A 24,531-nucleotide genomic window follows, 5' to 3' on the forward strand; every position below is an offset into this window, starting at 1 on the left:
CAACCAACATTTTCTCAATGCCAACCAACCAACATTTTCTCAATGCCTGTTCTGTACAGAGGGCTACACTGGTGCTGCGGAAGGCACAAAGGGATATACAGCATGCCTGCTACCATGGACACCACAGTCTTATTCAGGAGACAAGTCACACCTAGAACGGAACAATTAGACAGCTGAGTCTTGTTCAGAGGTGGGAGGTTTAATGTGATCTACTTCTGACAATATATGTACTTGTATGTTTACATGCATCTTTATAAATGTGTATGTGTGTGGACACATTTGTGCTTGTATGTGCATAAGTGAGTAAAGGAAACGTTCGGGTGGCTGTATGTGTGTCTATGTGTTCTCCACATCTTTGCTAATACTTTGCTCATGGGATCATGTTTGTGAATGTGTCTTCACGTATGGACATGAAGTGTATATGCATTTAAACATGAGTCTATAATTCTCAATATATGTTATTTTTCTGGAAATTTACTAATGTGTACATTTCTAGTTTTTGGTATACTTATGTGCATACATGCATATTTACCTATAAAAGGATCATATGATGGAAGATAGGGAATTTAAATGATGCATGGGGGCGTCCCTGGATGGATACATTCTTTACATAAATGATCCTTAAATCAGGCCAGAAGGGTCATTTTAACCCTTTCATGCCTCTCCCAGATGTGCTGACATTTCCTGGGGCTGTTCCCATCTACAAGACACCTTCTTAGAAGTCTTTCACCAGTACCTTCCTTTCCGTATTTCTGAGTATAGTGGTTCCTTTGTCTCTCTCCTTTTATTCTCACTCCCAACTGGTTCTTCCCATCCCAGTTGGTTTTTCCTTAGTGATTTCAGTAGGGGATAGTAACTTCTCGTTTGCTAAAAATTGCTAAATCTCAGTAATTCTATTTAAAGAAAAGCTGTTAGGATGACAGAAAACTAGAATATGAATTATTATTATAGGCTGTTTGACACCAGAGATGATCCTCCACTCCAATTAAAAAGATGAACTTGGGGAGGGAGGAGGGAGGGGGTTCAGGATGGGGAACATGTGTACACCCGTGGCGGATTCATGTTAATGTATGGCAAAACCAATATAATATTGTAAAGTAAAAAAAAAAAAGCTGAACTTGATAATATACAACCTGCAAGTTTTTAAGCTGTACATAGATGGAAAATCTTTAATTTTAATCAATTTTTTAAATAGAAAAAACAGCAAATACTATTTATGAATCAATCCTAATTCCCTGGGAATTGGGTAAATCCTTAAAATCACAGATCAAATAAGAAAACCTCAAGTTGACATAGCATTATTTTTTCTTACCAGAGGAGCTCAAAAGTATCCATATTTACAATTCAGATAGCCTCCTGGACAGGAATTTTTTGTTTTTGTTTTTTTTTAATTGGCACTTTTTAAAAAAGGTTGGCACTTTCCTTCTTTCCCATCTGGCCCAAGGGAGACTCACACAGTCTTTGCTTTGACATATTCTGGGTGTGCTGGCCGCCCACGCAGCCTCATCTGTGCTCAAACCCCTCAGCCTGCCCAGCTTCCACCTCTGCATTCCTGGGGGTCAGACACCCTAACTGAAAGAACACACATCAAGCTCCCCAAGAAAGGGGTCATGCACTCCCCAAACTCTAGGTGTGATATGGGGGGGTGGGTATTAGTCACAGCACAGCTCCTCTTAAAGAAATCTTCCTCACAAATCCCCTCCAATTTTATCACTTGAGCTTTTGCATTCTTGATGAGGGCAAGAGTGCTTTGAGATATTATCGGTTCCTCAAATTTCCTCTGAGTTTGCATCTGGGTCAGTCTGGAACTTCACATCCACTGGGACTTGGTCAGAATTCTAATTTACCAGCCTGGCATTCCTAACTCCCACGTTTGTATCTTTAGTCAAAAAAATCTCTTCTAAATTCCACCTGATATATTCATTTGCTGAAATGACACCTCTACCAAGATGTCTCAACCTAATGTAAATCAAACTCCTGATTCCACCCCGGCCCCAAACCTATTCCGCCCTCAGCTTTCCTGCCTCGGAAAACAACCGTCATCTCCCTACTCACTGACACCGGAAACTGGACTTTGTACTTGACTTCACCCCATTTCTCACTCTGGCCTAAGTTAGTTCATCAGCCTCCTTTCAGGTCCCTTATTTCCACCCTGTCCTCCCTCCAACCTGTTCATACAACAAGTACCCCCAATGACCTCTGTAAAAATGTGTCACTGGGCCCCATTTGTTTCCCTCATGAAACACATTTTCTTATTCTACCCTTATTTGCGTGTTCTATAGGATTTAAGCTCCAGGAGAGAAGGGGCCATGCCTGGTATTTCCCTCCAAAGTACCCCATAATGCCTTTACATACTGCTGGGCATATCCCAGGAACCCAATACATTATCTGTTGAAGACAATTAAAAAATGAAAGCCATCTCCTATCTTGAGGTTCCTTGGGTATGACTTGGTTCCTTACAAATGGCTTCCTTACAACGTCCCCACTTGCCTCCTTAAATATCTGGTCCTCCTCCTGCAGGCGCCTCTGCTCCACCTGGCGCCGGCCACTCTCTTCAGCTTCGCGCATCCGGCGCTGCCGCTCGGCCAGCATGGCCAGGGCGTGGACCCGCCTCTCCTCCTGCAGTCTCACCAGCTCTTTGGACAGAAAGTCAAACATGTCTGCCAGCACCCTTCCTTCCAGTCCAGCCAAGTGGTTTTCAACCAGCGACACCTTAAAAATAATAATATGACTATGAGGATACAGATTCCACTAAGAAGTGTGATGGATCAGGAGGGATGCTGGATTACCCTCGACAGGCACTTTCCTTTCAGGACGCAATGGTTTTACTAGGAAAACTTACGATACAAACTTAGACTTGAGAAAGCGGATTGTTCGGCAATGGATGATCGTTTAGCAAAACATTAGTTAGCATCCACACAATTTTTTTTCCCTTTCAATTTTATCCAGAAGGTAAAGTACTTATGTCTCCCCAGACATGAAGGGAAATGTCAAGGTTTTGATTAAAAGATAATATTGGAGTTCAAAAAAATAGAATCTCCTAGAAATTCACTCATGATAACTTTTAATTTTTCAATGCTTGGTCCTTTAACACCAAGTTTGGGGAATTTTCAAGCTTTTCAGTAACATGAAAGTAGAAAACCTTGGTACTTTTTATTAATTTAAGTAACTTCAAAGTCATTAAGAACTGCCTTTGAAACAGAGTAGGAAATAAGCCTACATGTCTATGTAGTCACTGAGGTAGATAGGGGCCCAGAGTTCCTGGCCAGGAATAAGCCACAGTGTTTATTTATGGTGGAGGGATCCCTCTGTCCTGGCTTTGACACAATGAGAATAAAAGTGTTTAAGAAGACTGTACTGTGTTCCTGCTCCTAGCCTCAGTGGTAAGGGGGAAAGGCTCTTCTCCCAGACACTTGCTGCTCTCACACTGATGATTCCCCTTGATATAAGAGAGGGAGAAAATGAGAGGATCAGCACTGCTATAGGTATGCGAGATGCCCACTGCCCCAGATGCCCACAACCCACAGGTGTAGCCAGGAGCAGCTGAAGGTAAACAGGGCGAGTCTGTGGCTATGTGACAGCTCTTCCCATTAATTCCTCCCTTAGCTCTTAGCTGTCATCATGTCTATCAGTCAAGTATTTATCCACTCAATGGGATAGATGAATTAAAAACTCTGGATTGTCTTAGCTATAGCCGCTCAAGTCTATAATCAGAAACCTCGAAGGGGCCGAAGCAGGCATTCTTGCATCCAGGTCCTGGGCATTCCACTGCCTGAGCATTCTGCTCTCTCTCTGAATAGATGTGTAGCTCATCTCCATCATGTCCAGGGCTCCAGGGCCCCCAGATTCAGAGACTCCAGGGACTACATTCTCCTCTCCCTTCTCTGGTCCCTTGGCTGGGTCTCACCATCTGTGGCTTTCTTCTTCCCTCCCCTAAACCAGCCCCCATCACTCAGCACTCTCAGCCCTGCTGTCGCATGAAGGGAGCACAGGGATGCTCGCCTCAGAGCTGCTGACCATTTGTGCCCGGTTCACAGCACGAGAGCTGTGTGTCACTAAAGGTGGGTAATATTAACGTTGCTGTACGTCTGCTTTCTAACAACACTTTCTTTTCACATTGATTTACAGATAAGTGGGAGAGACAGTAAAAGTATACCTCCACTTTAGTCAACGTTAAATACTGTGTATATATACACAAATACCAGCAGAAAGTAGGAAACACATTTACAGTTGTTGGGTTAGACCTGCAATCACCAGCTACTGTCAGTCACAGAGCTCAGAGAACCTGATGAAAGTCATAGAATAACATATTAACATATTTAATGTGCAGTTTAAGGAGCACGAGCTATGTACAGCTCCAAAACTCATACATGAGTGTGGACAGTTTTTAAAATCTCATTTCTCACTTTTTCTTATTGCTTTCAGTATTTATTCATTCTACTTAGCTTCCACTGAAATATAATAGAGTCATTAAATAGTTAAGAAAAATTGGAAAAGAAAACCTTTTAAAATACTGAAGCTTTTTTCCTTTCCTTTTTGCAAATTAAAAACAAAAAAAACATATTCAACTCAGGGAGGATACATCCATTCAAACTGTGGACTGTAGTGCCACTGGTGAAAAATGCTGGGATTGTGGGGGTTGTTTCTTTTACATCACCTTATCTGTTATTACTATACTGTTGTTTGCACAGTAGTAAAAATCAAGAGTGAAAATGGGACAAGAAAGGAGAGGAAAGAACCTTGTGCTCGTGCAAGTTCCTCTGCCGCTGCAGGGCCAGGGTCACCTGCTTCTCGGCTTTCTTCACCAGCCTGTCATCTTCTTGCAGTGCGTGGCTGGTGCGCAGCTCCTGGATCAACTCCAGTCGCTTCTCTTTCCCTTCAAACATCTGTATCAAATCAAATCAGAGAGACCCGCAAATCAGCATTGCCAGTGCAGGCACGAGGCCTTGCAGGCAGTGACTGGCGAGGCGCTCATGAACCGCGGGTTCTGCTCTGCCATTCAGGGCCACGGACCAGGTGTATGCCACCGAGCTTGGTGTCAGCTCTGTTTCCTAAAGCTCCTTCAGCTGTTCAGGCAGACAAGGAACTCAACTATCAGGTAACCGCTGACTGAATTTCTTAAAGTGCCTCTCAAAGACAAGGTGACAATTCTAGGGTCATGTTAAGAAACTGGAACCTTCCCTTCATTTCCTGGCTCTTCCCCTAAGAAGCCTGGGGGTCGTATTTTTCATTGTCATTTTTCTTTTCTGAGAGATCTGCTCCTGGTCTGGAATACACAACCTGCTGTCTGAACTTCACTGTGGCATTTCTCCTGCAGAAATACTGGCAGGAGGACAGGGAACAGCGCTGAATACAAGACGCTCATCCAGCCTCCCTGGACTGACTCACCATAACCAAGTCTCTTAAGAGTTATAGCTGTCTGGGGAAGAAAAACTGTTTTAGCTGAGGCTTTACAACAGTCCCTTTTTAAACTTAAGAAGCACAATGATCTGACTAAGGCTTTACGGTCAGGAAGACCAGAGTTGAATTTGCTGGCAGTTAACATAATCTCACTCAGGCTTGTATTACTCACCTGTAAAATGGGTAATTGATAGAAAAAAAAATATGCTAATATATGTAGAGCAAAGAATATATAATGTGAGCATACAGTAAGAGTTCAAAACTATAGTTATTTATTTACTTAGCTATTTCATTTATTATTCATGCATTGCTAACTAATATGCAAACTCAGATTATTATGACTATGGAAAATTAGAGAATCCACTTGGTTTGTGATGCTCAATAGTCAAAATCCATGTATGAAAACTGCTGGATTCAGCAAGTCCATGGAAGACATTAGCTTCACACTGCCTTGGTTACACACAGCAAACAGCAGGTGGCTCCTTTCTTTCCTTGATACTGTGCCACTCACTTGGGCCAGCGATGGCAGTAAAAGGGAAAGAGTAGGTAACTCAATAGCATTGTTCCACAGGACAGCAGGGTGTGGGAGGCAATTCACCCCTAGGAAACAAGCACAGGTGCACTCTGTGAATCCAGTCTCAAAGGAGAAGAACAGGGCCAGGGTCCACACTACACACCATGTTTTGAACAACTCTGCCCCGGAGCAACTTTTGAAGGTAGATCACAGCCATTTCTATATCTTCTTCTTCCTAAAAAAAAACAAAGAGAGAACGAAGCAGCTTGAGAACTGCAGCAGTTGGCATCAAAAACTTTTTTGAAAATTTATATCTAGCAAAAAAGCTAGACACCAGAAGGATTTAAAGAGAAACAAAAACAAATCACCGTTCTTTGAACAGATAGGACTTTAAACATGACATTAAAGTACTGTCAAAATTCATTATATTTTTCATGATATCATTGGTAAATTATATCAAAAGCAAAAAATTCACCCACTGTCATGCTATCCTTACAAGTTAAGCCATTTTCATTTTTTCTATATTCCTTTCCAACAAAATCTTTCTTGAAGCAGTAGGTATTGCTAATAACATTCCTATTGCATTAGTTTTTTTTTTTTTCATGTTTAATCATGAGTAGACAAAGAATGCAAGCTCCCCTGGTGGGTCAGGGGTAAAGAGTCTACCTGTCGATGCAGGAGATGCACGAGACAAGGTTTGATCCCTGGGAGAAGGGGGACGATCCCCTGGAGAAGGAAAGGGCAACCCTCCCCAGTGTTCTTGTCAGGGAAGTCCCATGAACAGAGGAGCCTGGCAGGCTACAGTCCATGGGGTTGCAAAGGTCAGACACAACTTAGTGATTGAGCATGAACACGAGACAAAGAATGCAGATGGGGTACAATGGAGTCAAAAATGAGGTGCTTTTCACAAGAATTTAGCTAAACTGGTAAAATCAGAATATAATGGACAAAATCAGCAATCTACAAAAATCACCTTAAATAAGTATGTGTAAAAGCAAAAAGAGCAGAGTCTACAAATTTAATTAAAGCCCCTCTGAATGCAAAAGATATCAATAGTGGAATCAATGGCGTTAACACTTATGAGACATGTTAACCACAGGCACTGGTCAGCACAAAGTCTAGAAAAGAGGATGCTGCCCAGAAGCGCATTGTGGCCAGTCAGCAGGAGCATTCTCACCCCTCCAGACATCTCAGAGCCATTGGAGGTGCTAGTGAGATCTCCCATCAATTCCCCCGCTCTGGCAAAGCACAACCTTATGTGCAGTTTGGCTTTGTGTGAGAACTTCCCTGTTTTGGGAGAGAACAAGCTGACCTCCCAAGAGTAACATCCTGACATACCAGGCAGTTATAGTTCTCTCTGTAAAGTATGTTGTTGTTGTTCAGTTGCTAAGTTGTGTCAACTCTTTGCGATCCCATGGAATGTAGAATGCCAGGCTCCCATCCTTCACCATCTCCTGGAGTTTGCTCAAACTCATGTCCAGTGAGTTGGTGATGCTATCTAACTATCTCATCCTTTGCTGCCCCCTTCTCCTTTTGGCTTAAATCTTTCCCACATCAGGGTCTTTCCCAATGACTTCGCTCTTTGCATCAGGTGGCCAAAGTATTGGAGTTTTAACTTTAGCATCAGTCCTTCCAATAAATATTCAGAGTTGATTTCCTTTAGGACAGACAGGTTTGATCTCTGTGTAGTCCAAGGGACTCTCAAGAGTCTTTTCCAGCACCACAGTGCAAAAGCATCAATTCTTCAGTGCTCAACCTTCTTTATGGTCTAACTTTCATATTCGTACATGACTACTAGAAAAGCCATAGCTTTGACTATAAATAACAAATTCGCAAATTTGTGGCATCTCCAGCAGTTTCTTGTGAGTTTTCTGAGTCAGTCCTTTAAATCCTAACCAACTCTGCAAATGCTGACTAAACTGAGTGTGGGGCCCTGAGAAGGTAAGGCACAGCCCTGGAGTCAGAGTGAGCTCTCTAGCCAATCTTAACCCAGAAGCTGGCCTGTCTTGATGATTCCTTGCTAATTCCAGCTATCATGTGGGAATACAGTTACACTATCTGATTATCATTCCATCTTATTTGACATACATCAGGATTACCTTCTGATGCCTATTTTTCTTGGGAAGATTTCATTCTTTTTGTATTTATTCTTGAAAAGGACTGGATTTAGATTTCATTTTGCTTTTTTTTCTGTGTGCATTTGAAATATAAGGATAAAGGAAATGTAATTCAGATCTTGGGAAATGAACATGGTTATATTAGGTTTGTTTTTAACCCAAACTATCTGGAGAACAAACAGATAGCAAAGCTGAATTTAGCTTTTCAAATAAAAAAAGCCTCAAACTTACATTGGAACTCATCTCCAGGGTTGGAGTTGGAAGTCGAGGTTGAGGTACTGGCTTTCTTTGAAGAAAACGCATAGGTTTCTTTGCTTCGAAACCCTTATTCTTCTTTTCCAACAGTGCCTGAAAGAACACCAGTGTCTGACAATGATATGTCAATATATGTTCATCAACTGTAACAAGTGTACTGCTCTGGTGGTGGATATTGATAATGGGGGAGGTTATACATATGTGGGAATAAGAAAGTATCTCTACCTTCCTCTTAATTTAGCTGTGAATCTACAATTGCTCTGAAAAGTGAAGTCTTTAAGAAAAAAAAATCAGTGTCATTTCTTACATTTGTATTTTTTCCTCCTACCAGATCAGTCAGAAACAATCTTCTCTATGGTCATGCTAGGACAGTCTGAGAAAGTACAAACCAGGGTGCACCTATGATATTCCATGAGTAAGTTAACCACTAAACACACGTGAAACATTCTGGGTGTATCCAGTTTAATAAAAAGCCTTGGAGACTTTAAAAATGGTTTTGAGGTTTTAAAAGGTTCTATGCTGTGTGTATACAAGCAAACCCCCCAACTTCTGTTTTTCCACATAAGCTAATCTGCTGTTTTAAATGACTTGCCTGGGGCAGTAGAAAACTGTCCTGTGCAGTGTCTGACTGAAACATTTAGTATATTTTATTGTTATGGGGGAAATGAGGGGTATTAATTGGCAATTGTTATCAAGTGAAGACAGCTTGACTTTGGGCTTGAAGCCAAGCACATCAAGATTTTTAAATCTGGTTCCTTGTGAAAGAATGTGTTTCTATTTCAACATGCATTATATATATATATATATATATATATATATATTTTTTTTTTTTACTTTTGATCATCAAAAAATCCTGACAGAATTATATATAAGGTTTTGTTCATTGGTTCCATTTTCAGACACAGGGGGATGTTTTTAGCTTAAAAGTATCAAAAAATGTGATCTCTGTCATTTTAAATTTTAAAACCACACTTTAATTACTTTTTCATCATTTAATAATTTTTACACTATTTTTCCACAAAAACATAAATAAGTGACAAAGCAAACACTAAGTCAAGAGTTAAGATTTATAAAAAATATGCTAATTATGAGTAAAATTTGGAGCCACATCCAATTACCATGCCTGTAATAGAGGCTCTGAGTTTCTTGAAAATAAATCTGATGGCAAATATATATATATAACAGCTCTATAATAGCCAAAACTACCGAATCAACAGGAAGCAGCAGTGGTTTAAAAGTAGAGTTGACCCTTGAACGACATAGGTTTGAACTGCATGGATCCACTTATATACAGATTTTTTTCAATAAATATATTGGAAAATTTTTTGGAGATTTTTGACAGTTTGAAGAAACTTCCATATGAACCACACAGCCCAGAAATATAGAAAAAGTCAGGTATGTCATGAATGCATACAATATATGTAGCTATTAGTCTGTGTTATCCCTTTGTTGTTGTTCAGTTGCTAAGTCATGTCTGACTCTGCAACCCCATGGACTGCATCACACCAGGTTTCCTTGTCTTTCACCATCTCCTAGAGATTGCTCAAACTCTTGTCCATTGAGTCATTGTTGCCATTCAACCATCTTATCCTCTGTCGCCCCTCTTCTCCTCCTGCCCTCAATCTTTCCCAAGACTACACACAAATCTATTATAAAAAATTAAAGTTTATTGAACTTACACACACAGACACTTAAAGACCACACGTGATGCCATTCAAAATCAAGAGAAACATAAACAAAGACGCAGTATTAAATGATAACTGCACAAAGCTGTAGGACATACTATACTACTATAATAAATTCATAACTAACTCCTGTTGCTTTTGCTGTGAACTTAAGTGTTGTGACAAACCTAGAGGCATTACAAAGCAGGGGCATTACTTTGCCTTCAAAGGTCCATATAGTCACAGCTATGGCTTTTCCAGTAGTCAAGTATGGATAGGAGAGTCAGGCCATAAAGAAGGCTGAGTGCTGAAGAATTGATGCTTTTGAATTGTGGTGCTAGAGAAGACTCTTCAAGAGTCCCTGGAACAGCAAGGAGATCAAGCCAGTCAATCCTAAAGGAAATCAACCCTGAATATTCACTGGAAGGACTGAGACTGAGGCTAAAGCTCCAATACTTTGGTCACCTGATGTGAAGAGCTGACTCACTGGAAAAGACCCTGATGTTGGGAAAGATTGAAGGCAGAGGAGAAGGGGATGACAGAGGACAAGATGGTTGGATGGCATCACCAATTCAATGGGCATGAGTTTGAGCAAGCTCCAGGAGATGGTGAAGGACAGGGAAACCTGGTGTTCTGCAGTCTATGGAGTCGCAAAGAGTCAGACATGACTGAGCGACTGAACAACAAGCACTGTGAGTGTCCACTTAAAATGTAAGGTGATGCCAACATCTGAAGGAGCAATTCGTCTCTGCGATAACATGCATGTCATGGTAACAAGTGATCTCTAGCAGTTCTTGTATATTTCTCACTGTGTTTAGTGAAATACCATAAACCTTGAGTAACAATATGGGACCCATATGAAATGCCACTAGTGATGCTGGGTTTGCTCCCAAGAAGGAGAGAAAAGTCATGATATTAACAAGAAAAAGGTAAAGTGCTTTATATTCGCCATAAATGGAGGTTTGCAGCTGCAGTTCCCCACCATTTCAGGATAAATGAATCAAGCGTAAGGACCACTGTGAAAAAAGAAAAGGAAATTCAAGAAGCCATGGTTACAAGCAGATGTGAAAACCTTGCACCATTTGCAAAACACCTTATCTCATGTTGAAAATGAAGCTTTCATGTGGATGCAGGATTGCTAAAAGAAAGGCATACTTGGACTTCCCTGGTGGTTCAGTGGGTTAAGAATCTGCCTGCCAGTGCAGGGATCATAGGTTCAATCCCTGGTCCAAGAAGATTCCACCTGCCATCGAACAACTAAGCCCACGTGCCACAACTAGTGACACCCATGTGCTCTAGAGCCCGTGCTCCGCAACAAGAGAAGCCACTGCAATGAGAGGCCTGCACACTTCAACCAGAGAGTAGCCCACTGGCTACAACTAGAGAAATGCGAAACAAAGACCAGCACAGTCAAAAGTAAAGGACAGAGCATAATTTGATGAGCTTTGGGGGGATAAAAGAAAGGCACACCTATAGACTCTAATATGATTCAAAAGAGCTTACCAGATGCCCCTAGTGGTCAAGAATATGCCTGCCAATGCAAGAGATGTGGGTTCAATCCCTGGGTTGGGAAATCCCCTAGAGTAGGAAATGGCAACCCACTCCAGTATTCTTGCCTGGGAAATTCCTGGACAGAGAAGTATGTTAGGCTATATTCCACGGGTAACACAGAGTTAGACATGATTGAGCATGCACGCGCACACACACACGATTAAAAAAAAATTGAAGTCATTATATGAGAACCTTAAGTACAAGGAAGGTGAGGATCTAAAGCTGGAGAATTTAATGCCAGCAAAGGATGGTTTGATAATTTTCTAAAGAGGTTTGGCTTAAACAAAGATAACAGAAGTAGCTTCTGCTGACCAAAAGGCAGAAGATTCCCAGACACCATTAAGAAAATCATTGAGGGGAAAGAATATCTTCCTGAACAGGTTTTTAATGCTGATGAAAGTACCCTACTCTGGGGGGAAATGCCACAGAGGATACTGTTTAGTAAGGAGGAGAAGTAAGCACCAGGATTCAAGGCAGGAGAAGAAATGCTAACTCTGTTTTGTGCAAATGCAGTTAGGTTATGATCAGAACTGCCTTATCTACAAAGCTGCTAAGACCCCAGCCTTGAAGGGAAAATGACAATCACCAGCTGCCAATCTTCTGGCTGTAAAAGAAAGCCTGGACAGGTTCCAGGTTTCTGGATTGGTTCCATTAATTAATGTGTTGTTCCTAAAGTCAGGAAGTACCTTGAAAAAAAGGACTGCCTCTTAAAGTTCTTTAGATATTGGACAATGTCCCTGTTGACGTTCATTGTTTTTCAGTCACTAAGTCATGTCCAACTCTCTGTAACCCCATGGACTACAGACACCAGGTGTCCCTGTTCTTCACCATATCCCAGAGTTTGCTCAAATTTATGTTCATTGAGTCAGTGATGCCAGTCAACTATCTCATCCTCTGTCGTCCCCTTCTCCTTTGCCTTCAATCTTTCCCAGCATCAAGGTCTTTTCCAATGAGTCAGTTCTTCGCCTCAGGTAGCCAAAGTATTGGAGCTTCAGCCTCAGCATCAGTCCTTCCAAAGAATATTCAGGGTTGATTTCCTTTAGAATCAACTGGTTTGATCTCCTTGCAGCCCAAAGGACTCTCAAGAGTCTCCTCCAGCACCACAGTTCAAAAGCACCAATTCTTTGGCACTCAGCTTTCTTTATAGTTCAACTCTCACATCCATACATGACCACTGGAAAAACCATACTGTGACTCAACGGACCTTTGTCAGCAAAGTGATGTCTCTGCTTTTTAATACGCTGTCTTGGATTGTCATAGCTTTTCTTCCAAGGAGCAAGCATCTTTTAATTTCACAGCTGCAGTCACCATCAGCAGTGATTTTGGAGCCCAAGAAAATAGTCTGTACTGTTTTCAATTTTACCCCATCTATTTGCCATGAAGTGATGAGACCAGAAGCCATAATCTTAATATTTGATTTTTAAGTCAGTATTTGTACTCTCCTCTTTCACCTTCATCACCTTCATCTTTTTCTTTCATCAAGAGGCTCTTCAGTTCCTCTTTGCTTTGTGCCATTAGGGTTATGTCATGCAGGTTGATATCTCTCCCAGCAATCTTGATTCCAGCTTGAGCTCCATCCAGCCCAGCATTTCACATGATATACTCTCCATATAAGTTAAATAAGCAGGGTGACAATGTACAGCCTTGACATACTCCTTTCCCAATTTGGAACCAGTCTGTTGTTCCATGTCCAGTTCTAACTGTTGACCTGCATACAGATTTCTCAGGAAGGCAGGTCAGGTGGTCTGGTATTCTCATCTTTTGAAGAATTTTCCACAGTTTGTTGTGATCCACACCGTCAAAAACTTTAACATAGTCAACAAAGCAGAAGCAGATGTTTTTTTCTGGAATTCTCTTGCTTTTTCTATGATCCAATGGATGTTGGCAATTTGATCTCTGGTTTCTCTGCCTTTTCTAAATCCAACAGCTTGTACATCTGGAAGTTCTTGGTTCACATACTGTTGAAGCCTAGCTTGAAGGAGTTTGAGCATTACTTTGCTAGCATGTGAAATAAGCACAGCTGTATGGTAGCTTGAACATTCTTTGACTCTACCCTTCGTTGGGGTTGGAATGAAAACTGACCTTGTTTAGTCCTGTGGCCACTGATAAGTTTTCCAAATTTGGTGGCATATTGATACAGCGCTTTAACAGCATCATCTTTTAAGATTTGAAATAGCTCAGCTGGAATTCAATCACCTCCATTAGCTTTGTTTGTAGTAACTCTTCCTAATAGGGTCCACTTGACTTCACACTCCAGGATGTCTGGCTCTAGATCTGTGACCACATCATTGTGGTTATCTGGGTCATTAAGACCTTTTCTTGTACAGTTCTGTGTATTCTTGCCACCTCTTCTTAATGTCTTCTGTTTCTGTTTGGTCCTTACCATTTCTGTCCTTTATTGTGCCCATTGTTGTATGAAAGGTTCTCTTTGTATCTCTGATTTTCTTGAAGGGATATCTAGTCTTTCCCATTCTATCATTTTCCTCCATATCTTTGCATTGTTAAGAAAGCTTTCTCATCTCTCCATTCTATTCTTCGGAAATCTTCATTCAGATGGATATATCTTCTCCTTTCCTCTTTTGACTTTCTCATCTCTTCTTTTCTCAGCTATTTGTAAGGCCTCCTCAGACAACCACTGTGCCTTTTTGCATTTCTTTTTCTTGGGGATGGTTTTGGTCACTGCCTCACATACAGTGTTACAAACCTCCATCCATAGTTCTTCAGGGACTCTATCAGATATAATCCCTTGAGTCTATTTGTTACTTCCACTGTATAATCATTAGGGATTTGATTTAGGTCATACCTGGCCATTCAGAATCCCATGAGTTCAACAACAAAGGCATCAAAGTGATCTACTTGCCCCTGAGCACAATGGCTGTAATTCAGCCTCTAGATCAGTGGGCCATAAGGACCTTTAAGGCTTGTTACACATGGTACTTTATGGAAAGGATTATTTATTAAAGGATTATTAATGCAGACACCATGCAAGTCTGCCATTGAAGATGCCATCACTGTTACAGAAAAAGCCCCAAACAATGAATTCCTGCTGGAGAAAACTGTGTTCAGATTTTATGCACGACTTCACAGGATTTATGACAAAGCCATTCAAGGAAATCATGAAAGATTCTGGAGATTGCTAAAAAAGATTCTGGTGGTGGGGGTGAAGGGTTTCAAGACATGGATCTGAGTGCCAAAGAATTGATGCTTTTAAACTGTGGTGCTGGAGAAGACTTGAGAGTCTCCTGGACAGCAGGTAGATCAAACCAGTCGATCCTAAAGGAAATCAACCCTGAATATTCATTGGAAGGGCTGGTGCTGAAGCTGAAGCTCCAATACTTAGGCCACCTGATGTGAAGAGCTGGCTTACTGGAAAAGACCCTGATCCTGGGAAAGACTAAGAGTAAGTGGAGAAGGAGGTAACAGAGGATGAGATGGCTGGATGGCATCACTGACTCAATGGACATGAGTTTGAGCAAACTTGGGAAGACAGTGAAGGACAGGGGAGCCTCACATGCTGCAGTTCATGGGGGTCGCAGAGTCAGACACAACTTAGTGACTGAACAACAGCAGAAGGATACCACCCCAGAGGAATGAACAGAAGATGGCCTGATGGAGGTGACTGCTTCCAAATGAGTGCCACACAGTGAGGAAGAGCGTGTAGAAGAACCAGTGACAGCAAACAGCTGATGGATGATCTGGGAGAGCAATTTTGATTACTCAAGGCTGCATTTGACTTCATGTAAGACATAGACCCTTCTATGTTCAGTGCTATGGCACTGAAACAAAAAGCAAATGATGAAAGAAGGATTGGTACCATATAGAAACATTTTTAGAGAAATGAAAAACCAAAAAAGTCAGACAGCAATTAAATATATTTCTGTAAAGTTACACTGGGTGTGCCTACCTCTCTGGCCTCCCCTTCCACCTCCTCTATCTCTTCCATCTCTGCCTCCTCTGAGACAGCAAGACCAACCTCTCATCTTCCTCCTCCTCAGTCTATTCAACACGGAGACCACAAAGATGAAGACCTTTATTGTGATCCACTTCCATCTAATGAACGGTAAATAATCATCATGCCATACAGTTAATAAATTTATCTGTTATGTGCATGTGCAAGTGTCTCTGTGTAAAAATCGAATAACTATACATTTTCATGTCATCATGATCACCTAAGTATTTATCATATGGAGCATCGTGTCCAAGACTTGTATTAAATTCAGTGAAGTAAGACCAAACAAGGAAGCTGTGCTACAGATTTCAATTTAATAGTTTCAAGAAGAATTACCAGTCATATACTACAGAGAACTGACTGCTATGTGGGAGCTAGCAATGTAGAGGGCACTGCTGGACAACAGCAGGCTCACTGGAGAGTCTGTTTTAAAGTCTAATTTGTCCGAAGAAAGAGATCAAGACGGTGGAGTAGGACACAGAACTCACTTCCTCCACTGAGCATATCAAAAATATATTTAATTTTTCCAAAAACTGTTCTACAAATACACGTGTGGAACAATTCTCAGTAAAAACTACCTGGAGACTCACGGACTGTTGCACAAACACAGCTGTAAGACCTATACTGAATTGGGCAGAGAGAAAAGAGAAGTGATTAAGGCGAGATTTCCCAGGGTATTCAGAAGAGGAGGAGGTTAACACAGGCAGAGATCTTCCCAAGAGAGTGAGGAGTTTGAGTCACATATAGGGCATCCCAGCCCTGGGGTCTGACACAGGGACGACAAGCCTCCTTGGCTGGTTAGAGAGCCAGTGGGAGTAACAAGAGGACTGTAGGAAGCCTGGACTCTGCTTATAAAGAGCACATGCATGCTTGATTGCTCATAAAGCAGAACAAAGAGGGTGGGCTGAAAATTGCATGGGTGGCTGGTTGGTTTCTCATGAATGCCTTGGCATGCAGACCAGCCTGAGCCAAGAGAATGCTCCAGCCCTCTTGGGAACTTGGCTGTGAGATACAGAAGTGGTTCAGACATAAAGCAACATCTGAACACGGTTGGGAGGAAAGCCATCTCTGGTGCTTACAGAGGCAGGGCAGCAGGGATAGTCCAGATCTCTGGTCCTAGTGGGACCACTATGGCCTGTGCCAAGGTTTTCACTCTAATCCATGCCAACTACCCCCACCACCCCACTTGCTCCAGCATTGTTCTCATCTGGGGCAAGCGTGTCAGAGCTGAGAAGGGGGAGAGTATACACTTGGAAGGAATGGAGCCAGCTTTGACCCGATCCTCAGGGCTTCTGCTACAACATGGTATAGGAGCTCACCCTCAACAGGGCAGTATGGCCACCAAGCAGAAGGGAAACTTTGTCTTACAACTAACTGGCTTCAGCCCTAGCACCTGCACCCCCAGCCCCAACTCCTACCAAGGTGACAGATGCCAACATGCCCTGAGAAAACATCACTTGAGTTCATGTCAAACCCAACTTTCCTACCAAAGCCACTGGGTACAGACAGGCTGTATAGGGATGCTCCCACATAAGGACACCCCTTCAAGACCACAATAGGTAACTGTTTCATCTAATTTCACAGAAGCAGAAAGAAAACCAAAATGAGAAGACAGAGGAATGTGTCTTAATTGAAAGTAAGTCAAAACCCCTGAAAGAGACTTCCTTGGTGGTCCAGTGGCTAAGGGTCCATGTTCCCAATGCAGAGGCCCAAGTCTGATCCCTTGTTAGGGAATTAGATCCCACACGCTGCAACTAATAATCAGTGTGCCATGACTAAAGATCCCAGATAGTGCAACTAAGACCCAGCACAGCCAACTAAATAAATATAGACATTTAAAAAGAACCTAAAAAAACAACTAATTAAACAGAAATAAACAATTTACCAGATAAAGAATCTGAAGCATCAGTAATAAGTGTCCTAATTGAATTAGGAAAAAGGATAGATGAACATAATGAGAATTTTAACAAGGAACTAAAAAATATAAAAAAGGACTAGTCAGAACAAAGAATACAATAACTGAAATAAAGAAAACACATTAGAAGGCATGAATAGGTTACTGGTGATAAAGAAGAGACATAAGTAATCTGGAAGATAGAATAACAGAAATCATCTAATCAGAACAGGAAAAGGAAAACAACAAAAAAATGAGAATAGTTTAATGGATCTATGGGACAACATCAAAGATATCAACATTTGTGTTATAAGGGTTGCAGAAGAAGAAAGGAGAGAAAAAGGGGTCAAAGTATATTTGTTAAAAGTATGACTGAAACCTATCCAAACTTGACGAAGGAAATGTATTCAGGTACAGGAAGCACACAGTGTCCCAGACAAGATGAACCCAAACAGACCCACACTAAGACATAGTTAAAACGGCAAAGGTTAAACTCAGGATTCTGAAAGGAGCTAGAGAAAAACAGAGTCATATACAAGGGAACCCCCATAAAGCTATCGGCTGATTCTTCAGCCGAAACTCTGCAAATCAGAAGGGAGGGCCATAATATATTCATAATGTGTCCAAAGAGAAACATCTGTAATCTAGCAAGATTATCATTTAGAATTGAAGGAGAGGCAAAGAATTTCTCAGACAAACAAAAACTAAAGAAGTTCAATACTAGACTTACACTAAAAGAAATGTTAAGGGGTCTTCTCTCAATTAAAAAACCCTATGACAACAATTAAGAAACTATAGTCAAGGAAAAATCCCACTAAGAAAGGCAAATAGATAGTAAGGGCTAAGTTTCAGCCACTTGAATAAGCAAGGACAAAGGTTAAAAGATAACAACTGTAAAAGTAACTGTAACTACAATACATAATGAAGGTATAAATGTGAAGACATAAAATAGGATATTAAAACACAAAATGTGAGGAAGGAGTGAAAAAGGTAAATCTTTTAGAATGTATCTGCACTTGTTACTACTGGTTTGAAAGAAGTAGATTTAGTTATAGATCAACATCTATGAATCCCATGGTAACCACAAATCAAAAACTTACAATAGATATGTAAAAATGGAGAGGAAAGGAACATAAGCATACTACTAAAGGAAATCATCAAACTACAAGAGAAGAAGCAAAAAGGAGAATGAATAGAGAACTCTAGAAACAACCAGAAAACAAGTAATAAAACAGTAATAAGTACATACCTATCAATAATTACTTTAAATATCAATGGAATAAAGGGTCCAAACAAAAGACGTGGATTAAAAATAAGACCCATCTATATACTACTTAGAAGATTAAAAATAAGACCCATCTACATGCTACTTAGAAGAGATTCACTTCACAGCTAAAGACACATACAGATTGAAAGTGAGTGGTGGAAAAAGATATTTCATTCAAATAGAAATAGAAAGCAGGGGTAGCAATACTCATAACAGATAAAATAGGTTTTTTTAAAAAGTCTAACAAGAGATGAAGAAGAGCTTTATATAAAGAAAAAAGATCAATAAAGAAGAAGATATTACACTCATTAACATATATGTACCCATTAAAGGAACACCTAAATATAAATATTTAAATTAAACATTAATAGACATAAAGGGAGAAATTGATACTAATATAGTAATAGTAGGGGCTTACACCTGACTTGTATCAATGGATAGATCATCCAGACAGAATATCAATAACTCAATAGCAATTTTAAATGATACAATTAACCAGTTAGACTTAATGGATATCTAAGAACCTCATGTGAAGAGTTGACTCATTGGAAAAGACTCTGATACTGGGAGGGATTGGGGGCAGGAGGAGAAGGGGACGACAGAGGATGAGATGGCTGGATGGCATCACCCACTCGATGGACATGAGTCTGAGTGAACTCCGGGAGTTGGTGATGGACAGGGAGGCCTGATGTGCTGCGATTCATGGGGTCGCAAAGAGTCGGACACGACTGAGCGACTGAACTGAACTGAAGGATGCTCTATTCAAAAACAGCAGAATATACTTTGTTTTCTAATGCACAGGGAACATTCTCCAGGATGGAGCACATGCTAGGCCACAAAACAAGTCCCAGTAAATCTAAGAGAATAGAAACTGTATGAAGCATTTTTTCGACCATAAACCTATTAAAGTAAAAATCAGTTATAGCAAAGCAAAGGGAGGGGAAACACAAACACATGGAGACTAAATTATGTGTTACTGAAAAAAAGAATAGGTCAACAAGATGTCAAAGATGAAACACCCCAAGACAAATGAAAATGGACACACAACTTTTCAGAACTGATGGAATTCAGCAAAAGCAGTCCTAACAGGAACGTTTATAATGATACAGGCCCACCTCTAGAAACAAACAAACAAACAAAAATCTAAAATGAACAACCTAACCTTCCATCAAAAGTAATTAGAAAAAGAAAACTAAATAAAGCCCTAAGTCAGCATAAGGAAGGAAATAATAAACATTAGGAAACAGAGACCAAATAAACAATTAAAAACAACAATCAAGGACTGGTTTTTGAAAAGATAAACACAACTGACAAACCTTTAGCCAGGCTCATCAAGAGGAAGAGAGAGAGGACCCAAATCAACACAGAAGGAAATGAAAGAGGAAAAATAACAACAGATGTCACAAAGACACAAAAATAAGAAAATACTGGGCTTCCCTGGTGGCTCAGTGGTAAAGAATCTACATGGCAATTCAGAAGACACAGGTTCAACTCTGATCTGGGAAGATCCCACATACCATGGAGTAACTAAGCCTGTGTGCAACAACCACTGAGCCTGTGCTCTAGAGTCTGGAAGCTGCAACAGTTACTGAGCCTACACGCCACAACTCCTGAAGCCCGTGCACCCTAGAACCCATGCTCCACAACATGAAAAGCCGCTGCAATGAGGAGCCCGTGCACTGCAACTAGAGAGTAGCCCCTGCTCTCTGCAACAAGAGAGAGCTGGCACAGCAATGAGGACTTGGCACAGCTAAAAACAAACAAAATTTTAAAAATAATGTGAATAGTTATATGACAACAAATTGGACAGTCTAAAGAAATGGACAAAAGTCTAGAAACATAACTTTCCAAGACTGAATCAGGAAGAAATAGATAATCTGAACAGATAGATCACTATTAGTGACTTGAATTTGTAAAAACAAACAAAAAAAACCCATCAAAACCAAACAAACAAAATAAAAACAATAAAATTCCCAGGAAACAAAAGTTCAGAATGAGATGGCTTCACAAGGGAATTCTACCAAGATAACCTTCTCAAACTTTTCCAAAATATAGATGAGGATGGAACACTTTCAAAATCATTCTGAAGCTACCATTACCCTGATATCAAAACCAGACAAAGATACTGAAAAAAAAAAAAAGGAAATTATAAGCCAATAAATTTAATGAATATAGATACAAAAATCCTCAACAAAATATCAGCAAACCCAAGCAACAATAATAAAAAGGATCACACACCATGATCAAATGGGGTTTGTTTGAGGGATGCAAAGATGGTTCAATACTCACCAATCAACATGATACACCACATTAACAAAAGGAAAGGCAACAAACATATATTCATTTCAACAGATACAGAAAAAGCATTTGACAAAATTCAACATCCATTCATGATAAAAACTCTCAGTAATGTGGATACAGAGGGAACATATCTCAATATAATAAAAGTCATTTATCACAAACCCACAAGGACTAACATACTCTATGGTGAAAAACTGAAAGTTTTTCCTCCAAAATCAGAAACAAGATAAGAATGCTGACTCTTGCCACTTCTATTTAATATAGTATTGGAAGTTCTTATCACCGCAATCAGACAAGAAAAAAATCCATCCAAATTGGAACAGAAGAAGTAAAACTGTCACTATTTGCAAATGATATGATACTATATATAGAAAACCTAAAGTTTCCACAAAAGAAACTATTAGAACCAATGAATTAATTCACTAAAGTTATAAGATACAAGAGTAATATATGGAAATCTGTTGCTTTTCTATATACAAATAATGAAATATCATAAAGAGAAAATAAAGAAATGGTCCCATTTTAAAACACATCAACAAGAATAAAATACCCAAAGAATAAACTTACCACTGAAGTCAAATACCTATACTCTGAAACTATAAAACACTGATGAAGAAATCTGAAAATGATACAAAGAAATGGAAATATAACCTGTGTTCTTGGATTGGAAGAATTAATAGTTAAAATGTCCATACTACCCAAAGCCATCTGCATATTTAATGCAATCCCTATCAAAATATCCATGACATTTTCAACAGAACCAAAACAAACAACCCCAAAATTTATATGAATCACAAAAGACCCCAAATTACTAATGCAATCTTAAGAAAAAAGGATAAATCTGGAATTAACATGCTCCCTGGCTTCAGACTGTACTACAAAGCTATAGTAATCAAGACAGTATGATAACAGATAACATGTCTCTGCCATGAAGAGACACACATAGATCAACATAACAGAATAAAGAGATCAGAAATAAACCCATGCACAAGAATATATGAATATACAATAGAGATATGACAATCTCTTCAATAAGTGGTGCTGCAAAAACTGGACAGTAACATGTAAAAGGATAATATTAGAGGACTTTCCTGGTGGTACAGTCGATAGAAATCTGCCTGCCAGTGTAAGGGACACAGGTTTGATCACTGGTCCAGGAAAATTCCACATGCTGTAGGCAGCTAAGCCCGTACACCACTACTACTGAGCTCATGCACTCTAGGGCCTGTGAGCCACAACTAATGAGCGCCTGTGTCACAGTTACTGAAGGCTGTGTGCCTAGAGCTTGTGCTGTACAAGAGACGCCACTGCAATGAGAAGTCTGTGCACTGCAAAAAAGAGTAGCCCCTGTTCATTGCAACTGGAAAAAGCCCGCACACAACAATGAAGATCCAGTCCAACCAAAAAAAAATAATAATTTTTAAAAAGGATAATACTAGAAACTTTGCTCACATCATATACAAAAATAAATGGATTAAAGACCTCCATCTAAGACTGGAGACCATAAAATTCCTAGTAAAGAACATAAGCAGAACACTCCTCAACATAAATTGTAGCAATGTCTTTTATGGATCTGTCTCCTAAGCCAAGGGCTTCCCAGGTAGCTCAATGGTAAAGAATCCACCTGCCAGTGCAGGAGACACGGGTTCAATCCTTGGGTTGGGAAGATCCCCTGGAGAAGGAAATGGCAACCCACTCCAATATTCTTGCCCGGGGAATCTCATGGACAGAGGAAGCTGGTGGACTACAGTCCATGGGTTCACAAAACAGTTGGACATGACTTAGTAACTAAACAACAGTAACAACTCCTAAGGCAAAAGAACCAAAAGCAAAAATAAACAAACAGGACCTAATTAAACTTGAGCTTTTACACAGGAAACCATCAACAAGATGAAAAGACCACCTACTGAATCACTGTGTTGTATACCTGAAACTAACAATGTAGATCAACTGTACTTTAATAAGAAAAAAGACTGTCTTGGAGTGGAGAGCCTATCTTAACACGGACACAAGGTGAGTGATATTTAATATGAAATTAACGTAAGTTTTATTACTGTTTTATAACTTTGCTTTCAAAGAATTACATTACCATGCTGCTAAGTCGCTTCAGTCGTGTCCAACTCTGTGCGACCCCATAGACAGCAGCCCACCAGGCTCCCCCGTCCCTGGGATTCTCCAGGCAAGAACACTGGAACGGGTTGCCATTTCATTCTCCAATACATTACTATACTGAATGCTTTTCTCTCTCATAATTTCAGAAACTGCTTATCATCCTATTACCACAGGTAAGTGGGAGAACAATCTTTAAGTGTGCTAAAAATAAATGAATTGTATACTTTATAAGGTTAGGTTTATGGTACATGAATTATATCTCAATAAAAAGTAAAGGAGGAGTAAAGACTTCCAGATAAAACCGAGGGAGTTCACTCCCAGTAGACCTGCCCTGTGATAAATGGTGAAACAAGTTCTTTAGGAAGGAGATAAAGAACATAGGTCAGAAACTTGGATCTATTTAAGAAAGGAAGAGTGAGGTTTCCCAGGTGGCCCATTGGTAAAGAAGTCTCTTTCCAATGCAGGAGACAAGGGTTCAATCCCTGGTCTGGGAAGATTCCACATGCCACGGAGTAAGCCCCTGTGCTGCGACTATCGAGCCTGTGCTCTAGAGCCTGGGAGCACAACTACTGACACTGTGAGCCCTCGAGCCTGTGCTCCACAGCAAGAGGAGTCACCACAACCAGAAGCCCACACACTGCAACCAGCGAGTATTCCCTGTTCTCTGCCACTGGGGAAAGCTGAGCACATCAACAAAGACCCAGTGCCACCAAAAATAAATAAATAAATAAATAAATAAATAAATTTTTTTTTAAAAAAAGGAAGAGTGGAAGAGGTGGAATAAATAAAGGTAAAATAAAATATGTTTTATTTTTAATTGCTCTAAAGGATAACTGCTAAAACTATAAGAGTAAAAATGTATTGGGTGATTATAGCATAGGAATCAGTGAAATAAATGACAGCAACATCACAGGGATGGTACGGAGGAATTAGAATAATCTGCTATACAGTAACCACATGACATATTATTTGAAGGTGGACTTCGATTATTTTATATGTAAAATCATTATACTAGTTCACAAAGCAAGTCTCACTAAATTTCAAAGAATAGGTATCATACAGGCTAGGATCGCTGACCACAGAGCAATTGAGTACAATTCCTGCATATTTGGAAATTTTAAAACACATTGTTAAATACTCACAGGTTCAAAAATCATAATGAATGTTTTTAAAAAAAGATATTAACAATAATGTCAAACTATATACCAAAACTAATGGAAAGTACCAAAATCAGTGTTTTGAAGGAAAATGGTTAGCTTTAAATATTAAACGAAACTGATGAGTACCTGAAAATTAATGAGCTATGTTTCTATTGTAAGTTAGGAAAAGAACCACAAAACAGAACCAAAGGAAGTCTAAAGAAAGATAAAATAAATATGAATGGGAACTAATGAAACTGAAAATATATACACAACAGAGAAAATCAACAAAATCAAAAGTTCAATGTTTGCAAAAAATACCAAGAAAATAAACAACCCTTCAGTAAAGTTGATTAAGGAAAAAGAGT

At 40.0% G+C, this 24,531-nt stretch overlaps 1 protein-coding gene across 2 annotated transcripts in view; it reads right to left on the reverse strand.

The window, feature by feature from the left end:
* The window catches only part of CFAP91 (cilia and flagella associated protein 91), an 84,835-nt gene that overhangs the window by 28,534 nt on the left and 31,770 nt on the right, over positions 1-24,531 (reverse strand). For both annotated transcript variants that reach the window (XM_040250982.1, XM_040250974.1), the window contains exons 10-13: positions 8,263-8,379; positions 6,078-6,149; positions 4,740-4,886; positions 2,491-2,712 (exon numbers count right to left, since the gene is read on the reverse strand). In XM_040250982.1, the coding sequence (XP_040106916.1) occupies positions 2,491-2,712; positions 4,740-4,886; positions 6,078-6,149; positions 8,263-8,379 (558 nt within the window). The remainder of the gene's footprint in view (positions 1-2,490; positions 2,713-4,739; positions 4,887-6,077; positions 6,150-8,262; positions 8,380-24,531) is intronic.

The sequence above is a fragment of the Oryx dammah genome, unplaced genomic scaffold, assembly GCF_014754425.2.
Source record: "Oryx dammah isolate SB20612 unplaced genomic scaffold, SCBI_Odam_1.1 HiC_scaffold_2, whole genome shotgun sequence".
NCBI classification, from domain to species: Eukaryota; Metazoa; Chordata; class Mammalia; order Artiodactyla; family Bovidae; genus Oryx; species Oryx dammah.